General features: G+C 49.6%; 4 protein-coding genes across 4 annotated transcripts; 1 reads left to right on the top strand and 3 right to left on the bottom strand.

Annotated features, from left to right (window-relative positions):
- Positions 1-2,248: 2,248 nt before the first annotated feature.
- On the bottom strand, positions 2,249-3,679 carry PFICI_03525 (uncharacterized protein; the record flags this gene model as incomplete). The annotated part of the gene is made up of 5 exons (XM_007832106.1): positions 2,249-2,443; positions 2,518-2,658; positions 2,786-3,220; positions 3,308-3,472; positions 3,608-3,679. The coding sequence occupies 5 exons, from the start codon at positions 3,677-3,679 to the stop codon at positions 2,249-2,251; spliced, it is 1,008 nt and encodes a 335-aa protein (XP_007830297.1).
- Positions 3,680-4,171: 492 nt separating this feature from the next.
- Positions 4,172-6,149, bottom strand: PFICI_03524 (uncharacterized protein; the record flags this gene model as incomplete). Its single annotated transcript, XM_007832105.1, has 2 exons — positions 4,172-5,749; positions 5,823-6,149. 2 exons carry the CDS (start codon positions 6,147-6,149, stop codon positions 4,172-4,174), a joined length of 1,905 nt encoding a protein of 634 aa, XP_007830296.1.
- Positions 6,150-7,341: 1,192 nt separating this feature from the next.
- Positions 7,342-7,988, top strand: PFICI_03523 (uncharacterized protein; the record flags this gene model as incomplete). The annotated part of the gene is made up of 2 exons (XM_007832104.1): positions 7,342-7,521; positions 7,611-7,988. 2 exons carry the CDS (start codon positions 7,342-7,344, stop codon positions 7,986-7,988), a joined length of 558 nt encoding a protein of 185 aa, XP_007830295.1.
- A 478-nt stretch (positions 7,989-8,466) lies between these two features.
- Positions 8,467-9,387, bottom strand: PFICI_03522 (uncharacterized protein; the record flags this gene model as incomplete). Its single annotated transcript, XM_007832103.1, has 2 exons — positions 8,467-8,543; positions 8,613-9,387. The coding sequence occupies 2 exons, from the start codon at positions 9,385-9,387 to the stop codon at positions 8,467-8,469; spliced, it is 852 nt and encodes a 283-aa protein (XP_007830294.1).
- Between the last annotated feature and the right edge of the window lie 995 nt (positions 9,388-10,382).

Raw genomic sequence — 10,382 nt, 5'->3', positions numbered from 1 at the left:
GAGAGAGAGAGAGCAACAACACCGCAACGCCGTATATCAAAATGGCAATGGGCCCACGACTGACCACATCACTGATTGTCTCCATACGACGTTTTCTCTCTCTCCTTCCCTCCCTCTCTTTCTTGCCCTCTATATTTCTTTCACACACACACACACACAGACGCACAAAGCGGTGAAGCGATCAAGAATTGGAAATGCATGTGCGGGAAAGAGGCGGATCCTTTTTCTTTCTTTCTTCTCCTCTCTCCCCATGTTGGTCCTTGGGAAGCATTTTGCGGCCGCAATGGGCTCAGTCAGCTTGTCGAGTCAGTCAGGGTCTACGTAACGTGGCTCCTTTTTCTGGCCCGTAGATCAGAATTTCGGGACCGGCGGCGGGGACTTTGGGTCGTTGGTTGACAATGGACATGATTGAATATGTGATCAAGAAGTAAAATGAACGATTGAGAGTGTTTCTCTCGTTTGGATGGTGAGAGTGAGATGAGGCAATTGGTGGTTGGAGGAGGAGGAGGAGGAGGCTCAGTGCTATTGACGGACCAGATGGATTGCGTCGAGAAGCGAGCCGGAATTGCCCTGATTGGCCACAAGTAAGCGAGCCCGCCAGTCTGGGCCACGCTAGCAGCTAGGGCATCGGAAAGAGTGGAGATTATCCCATTTTATGGGGAAAACCAACAACGAGCCGCCCTGTATGTTTTGTTTTTTTTGGTCCCTTCTCTTCAATTCAGCTTGGTTCTTTCACTACTACTATTACTATGTATGCTACGTAGCCATGTTCTCTGAAAACAAGTTCCATCTATTTTTTATTTTTTTGGTTTTAATAATAAATTGAGTTACGTACGAACCCTGACCTAGAAATGTAGGTGTACACAAAAAAAATAAAAAAGAGAGAAGAACAAGAAGAAGCTCTTTCTTTTACCGCCTGCTCTCTTCACGTGGATAAGTGTCAAGAACATGTGATATTTTGCTATAGTGCATATAATTGCGGGTATTCATGATGCATTATGGCAATTCATATATTCCCCCATGCTCAAGAATCCCCCCGTCGTAAGTCTTATTTTCCGCGCTTGTCTAGTTCTATGATCTCTGTATGTACGTATAATAATAATTATCAACAAATAAAGATGAACTGCGTTGATTCTAGTCCTTTGAATAGTGAACAGTTTCCCAACGAAACAATTTCTTGAGGGTTACACATACACACTCGATTCCTCCTTTACAGTGGAATAAAGATCGGGAAGGATCTGGATTATCATATCGGTCGGCCCGCATATTAGTTCCAGGTCTGGCGAGGGAACAATTGTGCCTTCCTTCGACATTCCCTGACGTAGATCCGGACGTATTGTTTCCTATCAGCACCTGTATGTCCATCCATCAAGAATTCCCACGACCGTACAATTCAACACATGCCGCCGCCGCCGCACCCCCGGTTACATATGTAGCCAGGATACTGAAATATGGAGAGTGCATACATACACCTAGTTAGCTGCATGCGAGCGAGTACCTAGGAAGCCACCCCATACCTAACAAAGCACTCGCTATTATGGTACCTTTGAACACCCCCCTGAGCGCTCGTCAATTTTGGCGTAATACGGTTTAGCGCCCAAAATAAACACAAATGAAAGAGCTTCATTGAGGCGGCACTGCGGCCAAGACATGGGTAGTATCGTGGTTTCTTGAGTCGCATTTCAACCTTCAATATTATTGACAGCTTCCATTGTTTCTCAACACCATGCTTCAAAGTACCTCGCATATGACGTACATTCGCAACTCTGACCTATTCTACTCCAAGTCTCCTCTTGATTTTGATTCTGCTATGCACCCCCGCAGGTTGATGATGATGACGACGACGGCGGCGGCGGAGGGAATGATGGTTATAGCATGTCTGTAAGGCAGCAAGCATACTCGGCCGTATCATTGCTCCCAGGCCCCTTTGCGCGAACCATGAAACTAACACAGAGGACCGACTTGATTAGACATCCAACAGCTTTGCTTTGACCCAAGAGACCAAATTAAATCTATCATATGACCTCCCTGACCAACTTTGGAGCCGTCATTTGCCAAGACCAGAATCATCTGTCCTAGTATGTGTCTGAAAGTGCATGAGCATTCGTCAAACAGATTCAACTGGACTCTAGTCGTGCTGTAACTTCGCACATCATGTATGCCATAGCAGCAGGAACAAGCTTTATTCCGAGGGAAGAATGATGTTGGTAGCCAACCTCAATCCCCAACCCACAGGCTGTAGAATTGATCATTGGTCGCTTCCCTTCGCATCGTCGACCTTCTCTTCCTTGTCTTCACTCCCTTTCTCCTTGATATCGCTGTCGCCAACCTTATTAGTCGCGCCCTCCTCCTGGGCCTGGAAAGCTGCCACATAGAGTTCGTTAAGGTTGTATCGTTTCAACGATTCAAAGTCCCCACCCACCACGCTCATACCACAAAACGTCTATCGAAAATAAGAATGCTTAGCATGAAAATTTCCAACACCATGTTTTTTTGTGAAATTAAGCAGCCACGAACCTGGAAAACCTCAACCAGAATCACCTTGTCGGGTGCAGTCAAGTTGACCTTGTGACGCGGTCCGATAAGACCGGCAATCTGCTTGATAACATCATCGCGCTTGAGCACATTGTGTGCTCTTGACGTATAACGAATCGCATACTGTTTCCCAAGGAATGACTGAGTCAGCAAATTATGGTGATATATGGTGGCCGCGCGGCAGGGTGGCGGGAGTAGTAGTAGTAGTAGTAGTAGTAGCAGCGGCGGCGGCAGCAGATGATTCACGTACCGAAGGCCCCTGCTTCTGCTCGTCGGTGGGCTGCTCGTCTACCCCTGCAAGCTGAAAATGCTCGGCCAAAACCGTTTTGGCCGTCTCTTGCACACCCGTTTCAGTCGCTCTACCCATCAGCGTGATTGGGGTGAACCTGTTGATGAACCTGGACTTTCTCTGGGCCCGGTCAGTTGCCAGCTTGGCATCCTCGCAGATTCGCCGAACAACTTCTCGCGGTTCAACAGGGGGCTTGGTCTTGACAAAGAGTAGGCAATCCATGTTAATCCGCATAGGAGCAAAAGCCGAGTTCTCACGCCGGGATTTGGCGTTGGTCTTCATTGACTCGAGCTCCTTCTGGATGGATGCTTCGATATCGCCGTTCTCCTCGTCGCTGTTGTTGTCGTCGGCGACCTCATCATCCTGACGTTTCAGACCGTAGACCTTCTCTCCGTACTGCGTATGCAATCAGCAATTTGCTACCGAGCGCGTCCGTCCGTCCGTCCGTCCGCCCAACCCATCCCTCAAGAGAGGACAACTGACCTCATCGCAAATCGCAATCAGCTCTGTTAGTGCTTTTTGCTCTTTGGTGCGCTGGCAACTAACCCAGAACCCTACATCGCCAACCTCAAGCGTGCCACCTTTGGCTTTTTGAGCCTCCAATTTTGCCTTGTGATTTGGAGTCTGCCATCGTCCTTTGCTCCCACCCTTGATGATGATGATGATGAGTCAGCGGTGTTGACACTCTGCCAGCGACACGGCAACAGGGCCTGTCGTGCTAGTGGTAGGTAGGTAGGCAGGCAGGCAGTGAGGGAGAGGTTTTAGAGGGCCGAGCAACATTACCTTGCTCTTCTTCCACTGGCGGCCTTGGGAGTCACCGCCAGGAGGCGCTTTCCGCTTTGGTGCCTCGCTCATGGTGGTATAGCTTCTTGATCGCAAGGGAGATGTCCAGGTCTATGCTGCCAAGGAAGCACCGATATTCGCGATTGCGCGGGATAGAGTAGAAACGGACAAGATCCAATCATCGTTTACGGACCGCCCCAAAGTGGGAAATTTGGAGATCACGTGGCCCACTCGTTCAGCACCAACCGGCCAAACAAACACCCAATTCTCCCCCAGAAAGATGAAGATTTAAATTTCAAATCACCAGAAATGGAAAAATGATTAAAAAAACAAAAAACAAACCAATCATTATATAGGAATAAATCAAGAGGAGACTTGTCTGAAATGTGAATATACACTCCATCGTCTAAAATCAAGGTTTGGACTGCTCAAGGTCCTGGATTCTATATACTGATAATTCATGTAGATTGGCGTGCGCCGAGGTAATCTTAACCGGAACTCCAGACCGATCTGTATACCCAATTGTCCTGAATCATTATGTCTTTCTTATCATCATGGTTTGAATCATTCATCGTCAGGCTTTTCTCCCTCTTCCCATATCTTTACTTTATCAGCATATTCTTTGATATTACTAACCACATTCTCTTCAATAGTGTGTCCTTGGCCAGCCGCGACTCTCAAGACCAGTTCATTCAGGCTTTGCCTGCCCAGAATATCGACATGGTCGGCCGTGTTGGGACCCCCGCGAGGGTTGAATCTGCCCGGTTCGTGGAGCATCTCGAAGACCTTGACTTGCACTCCCGCCGGATTATAGCGCTTCATGTGCCAACCTTTGTTGCACATGTAACCATTTGACAGCAAGTTCACGGTGCCGTCACCTTCGCCAAGGATGACACCGTGGTCAATCTCATCGACGGTGAGCGTTGTATCAATGGTGATATTGAGGTTGGTCAGATGCGGCATATCCGGAGTGCGATAATAGTACGAGCGCTCTGTCGGTTTTCCGACACCATAGAAGCAATAAATTTTCAAGTTCGGGGCCAGAGGCAAACGTGTCTCGAGGGGATTGATCCATTTGACCGGGTTGTCCTCGTTGGCATTAACCTCGGCGGCGGTGTCGGCAACGCCATGGGAGTACGATCCCTTGACCATGTCTTGATACCATGACTCTGTGGTGTTCATGAGGTATTCCATTGACTCGGACACGGTGAAGTTCTTTTCGGGCGCAGTCCAGTTGCCGCCAACCCGAAAGTTTAGGACCGATCCATAGCTGTGCTTCTGGCCAGGGAGATCATCAGGAGCCCAGGTGAGATTTCCCCAGACTCGGTCGCCACCGATGGGTAGCATGGATGATAATCCGGGCATGGCACGGAAGAGCTCAGCTCTCTCATCCTTGTTGAGGAACTTGTCAAGGCCGTAGACAGCAAAGGCATTGAGTTGTGCTGTATCCCTCATCTCGCCTGACATGACAGCTGCAATGTCTTTGACTGCACCGAGCATGCAGCCGCTAATATTGATCCAAGCCTCAATGTGTTTCTCAACCCAATCATCGCCGCCATTGCCGCCCTTGGGAGAAGCCACCCAGTGCAGGAAATAGAACATGACTTGACCTCCCATGGAGTGCGAAGCAAGGACGGCTTTCTTGCCAGAGGAGCTGTGAGCTATCTCAATGTAGCTCTTTAAGCGGGTAAAGTATTGGTCGCGAACTTCAAGGTTACGGTACGATAGCCTCCAGTCGTATGCGGCTGTGAAAGAATTGGTGGGATCGTAGCCAAGCGAGGCCAGATTCTCGAAAATCTTGTTCCAAATCCAGTAGCCGGTGATGAAGAAGTCAGTGGCGTCAAAGCCCTGGGCAGCGCGCAGCTTCGCATGCGGCGGATCAAGACCAGTGAACTTGTCCAACATGATGTGGTTTTTCCACACCTCCTTGTCCATAACGAGAGCCTTCATCATCGTCCAGCTGCCCCATAAGCGCTTTCTAAAATAGGGGCGAGAAACATTTGCAGTGCCCCACGACTCGAGACCAGTAGAGATGACACCAGGTATCATGATGATGGGGTGATGGACCTGAAGTCCTTCGGACTTGGCCTTGACGCCAACTGCAAAGGCATCATAACTTTCGGCAAAATCGCGTTCTCCGGCCTATCCGATACGCAATGTCAGAACTCACAGGCGACACAAGTCTTTCGACAAGAAGTTTTCTATCCAGACATACCACAAGATCTTTCATATCCCTCACAAGCCCCGCGGGCAGGGCTTCTAGTATACCGTCCACACTCAATTCGCCAATCTCGGGAAACTCTATCAGGTCGTTGCTCTGGGCCAGGAACCCGGCCGCTATGATACCAAACAAACTACCCAAGAGGAAAATGAAGGTACTTCTCCGCTTGCGTGTCTCCTTCTTGTGGCCATGGTGTTTTTCGGCTTTGAGTACCTGGTTCGATGCTTTCAAGGGGCTTTCGTCGTGGAAGGCGGTTTCTGGGGTCGGCGGATCGGATGGCGTGTCTGTCGCGACTGTTCGGCGGCGAAGCTCGGAGGCCATGATGCAGAGCAAAGCTACATTACTGGTGGGATCACGGCCACAGGGTTGTAGTCGCCGTGCGTATGTCGCAGTATCTGTTGCCGACGCACACAGAAAGATGCAAACCCACGGTCAAATCTGCGCTGTCAAACACGCGCGCGTCTGCTTGCAGCTGCTTCTAGAAGCTCGGGACGGCACGCGAGGATGAAACCTTGTAGAATAGCTGCAAGGCCCTGACAAGACCTTCGGCAGAATGGTCGCCTTATTTCTTGGAGTCTGGTCTCTTGGATAACTGGGTTTTAAGTTCAGGGCACAGTTGCGAGAATTTGAGTCGCGCCAGACATTGGAAGTTTAGGAACTAAACATCGCCATCTGAGCAGAACCTTTTCGCGCATACTGACGTCAAAGTTGCCCAGACCAGGGGTACGATTAGTGGTCTTGTGATAATACAGCGCGTTGCTGCTTGTAGCATAGCGCTTGAAACGCCTCCCGCTGTCGCATCTTCTCAGCGGCTTGCCCTTCTGAGGGTCAATTTCATTGTAGGGCGCTCGGTGACATGGTCCAGAACGTGGAAATCTTCCTCCTACGATGCATTTGTGTTACTGTGAATATTCGTGCGCCAAACTACGGAATACATTTTTGTGAATTTGAGAGTAAGCGACATCCATGCAGGTACCTAACATTGCCTACCTTAGCTACAGGGCCGATGCGCCTCGAATCCCAAGTGCCTCGAGAGTGACAGTCCCTCCCTAATGTAATTTGTTATATACGTACCTTACCTACAAAATACTTGGACCACTCTGCAAGCATGTGAAAGTGGGCTGCTGGTGTGTGTTTGCAAGTGGTGGCACCCAACATCAGCCCAGTCAGGATCCCATCTTCCGACTGTGCAACAACGAACGACTGACTGCTCACCTCATATCGCTCCCCCCTTCCAACTCGTACGCAGTACTCTATCACTTATTTCGTGCTGACTCCAACTTCACACCCGCTGATTGCTTGCTTGCTCTCTTGTAGCGTGGTTGCACCCTCTCTTCCAACCCGACCGCTTTGTACATAATAATTCATTCAATCCATCATTTGTTCTTTGCGTGAGCTGGTAGTCATTATGCTATGACTCCTTGACTGGTCGCTACCTCTTCTCCTCTTATGACCATCAACTCTGCACATCGCGAGGCTTCGAAGCAGCCGTCAATAGCCACCGAAAGCCGGAATGGAGGTTGCTTCTGTTGCTGCGCTCCCTAGCGAGCTGCGTTATGTTCAGTACGAACATGCCCTTGAGGAGCAGTATCTACCGGCCATTCGAGCCCTGATCTCCAAGGATTTGAGCGAACCCTACAGTATCTACGTCTACCGTTATTTCTTGTACCAATGGGCTCACTTATGCTTTATGGTACGTCTACACGCAACCTGGGGGTTTACCCGTGGGACAGCGTCAGCAATTGCGAATCGCTCGGCCATGCTGATATCTTGTTTGCCCAGGCGCTCAATCCTAATGACAACTCACTTGTCGGTGTTGTTATCTGCAAACTCGAGCATCACGCATCACACTCACCACCCACCTACCGCGGATACATTGCCATGTTGGCAGTCGCTTCTGCATATCGCGGGCACGGCATAGCTACAGCACTGGTGAAACGAGCTATTGACACCATGGCCGAACGAAATGCCGATGAAATCGTACTTGAGACGGAAGAGACGAATAAACCTGCCATGCGACTCTACGAGCGCCTGGGGTTTTTGAGGTCCAAGAAATTACACAGATACTATCTGAATGGCAATAGCGCATACAGACTCGTCCTGCTGCTCAAGTCACAGATGCCGGCACCGGTCCCAGAAGAACGCTCAAACCCATGTTAGTCACGAGGGGCCTTTACAGGACTTGCCAGTGAAGATTCACGTTGGCCTCCCGGATCGTTTATACCGCCATCATAGTACATTTGCTATCGGGATATGTTGATGAGACGACTTGTTAACGAAACTAGCTCAGTCGGACGGCATATAGCACGTGCTTACTCAAATCAGGCCAAGGCGCAGGAGCCTACCGCTGGCTGGCTTGATTCTGAGTATTCCCTGATGTACTTATCATCAGAGTACCGACATGGAAGCTCAAAAAGCAATCAGAAGAAATTCACAGATTGTTGCTGTGTCATGCCCAGAGAAAACAATATAGTCGCCTCGCGGTACTTGTTACAATGACTGGCCTCAACCGCGCCGCTGGCAGAAGAAGGGCGTCAAACGGGAATGATAGGCCGAGCAGCGGCTGTAGGACAGCGGTAGGGGGGGTATCTTGACAATGAAAATGAACTTATGAACCGAGGATGTCCGGTGTCCCTGATCATGAAATGTTCCCGAGCATATCCTTGGTATTGTAGATAGATGCTTTGACACCCCACGCATTGCCTGAACCAATGCCTAAGTAAGTGTATGCATCTACTTTCGATCAGTCTTCTGGTCGATAGTGGTTCTTTGATAAAGACAAACCTGGCTTGTAGTATAGTGGCTTTTTACCACGAGGTTCTACCAATCCAAGCTGCTTCAGCTTGCTTGCCACTCTTTGAACGTCGTCCTTGTCATGGAAATCGGCAGTATATACGCAAATTAAACGTTCTGGGCGGGGGTCAATCTCGGATCTGGTGGCTACTTTGGCAGCGATCCCCAACTCATTGCTGGCCGTAGCCTTGGCCACAACCTCCCAGACCTCGTTCACGGTTTGGGCAGTACAAAACAACATCCACTTGCCAGCTCGAACGTGTGCAGCGTGTGCAAGAGCCAGAATATCCCGAGAGGCGTCCAGGCTTGCCTTATTCTTCTCTCGCATACGCATGGGCGCCAGCATGGCAGCTTGGTTCACTTTGTCATGGAATTCGGTGACGAGATGAAGCCTCTCCATCCCACCTTCGACGAACCGTACCAAATCAGCTCCTTCTTCTTCAGGGGCCTCATCCTCACAGCCTTTGATACCTTGGTTCTGAGCCAGCCGCTTGCTTTTGCGGTCAATATACGGGTTGCAGATGAAGATCCACGGGCCGACTTTCGTGTCATCCGTGGTGGCAGGCGGCAAACGATCCAGAAAAGAATCAACAGTCTCGTCGAGTTGCCAAGCACTTCCGACGCCTGCATAAGGATTGTGAAAGTGGGACATTTCGGGTCGTGCCAGCTTTCTAGATTGCATCTTGAGAGGAGTCTTGGTCATGTTGGAGTCAGCCCACCACTGGTTGCAATCAAAGTCTTGGACTCGCGACTCCAACGCTGCCATTGTAGCTTCGTCGCCTTGCCTCAGGTCGTCAGTCTATCAGTACGCAAGGGGTTCGTGGAGTTATGAATAAATATTACCGTAAAAGTCAGACTCGGTGTCGGAATCCATCTCGTCCTTTTATTCTTCTTTCAATGCAGCATGTCAACCATGGTTTTGATTTACCCTTGGATATCCGGCCTCGCGACAAACCAGCTCAGAATGAAGCGGAAACAAAAGCTGGTTGTTGGACTGTTGATATTGAGCGAAATAACGAAATGATTATATACGGTAGAAGTGCTACACTGAAAAGAGAGCAAAACGGGGAATAAGATGTATAGTCTTGCCTGCCTTGGCTACAACAAAAGAATGACGAGAGACTTTGCAACTCGAGTAGAGAGGAAACGCGGAGGTACTGCAGGGTATATCAATCTGACCCCTGGCAGACTGATGCTCAGTGACCTTGCAGAATCAAAGGTCGGTATCAGGGGAGGAAAAGACGAGAATGACGTTGAATAGACATGTAGTACAAGGTCAAGGTTCAATCTACATGTAGTGCCAACAAGCTATTGTGGAGATTCCCCCCAAAGAGCCTGGTCAATGAATGCTATCTGCAGCTTCTTCCAGGGTTCATCAACCTCCAAAGCACGCTAGAAACGCGTTAAAAAAGAAGAAAAAGAGTGCCCCTGACCGCGACGAACAGGGGGTGCGGGCGGCTTATCGCGTACCTAATATTGGACCATGAGCGGCGGGGAACTTGCCGAACCGTTGAGCTGGAACGCCAGACTGGGGCGGGCGCCACCTACTCTTTTCCCGTCTAGGTTTGATACGTAGATGGAATCTGCACCCGTATCTGCATTTTTCTTCTGGATCTGCCGGCATTTGCTCACTCATTTTCACAGCCGGGGTCGCTTACTTACCTACCAAGCCTACGACTGTTAACAGGGTTGAGAGTCTACCTGTAAGGTACCTACCTACTCATAAACTTACTACCCACCTTACTTCCATCTCTCTCTCTC

The sequence above is a fragment of the Pestalotiopsis fici genome, assembly GCF_000516985.1.
Source record: "Pestalotiopsis fici W106-1 unplaced genomic scaffold PFICI_Scf_2, whole genome shotgun sequence".
NCBI lineage: Eukaryota > Fungi > Ascomycota > Sordariomycetes > Amphisphaeriales > Sporocadaceae > Pestalotiopsis > Pestalotiopsis fici.
The sequence above is the reverse complement of the archived record's forward strand: the minus strand, read 5'-3'. Positions and strand labels throughout refer to the sequence as shown.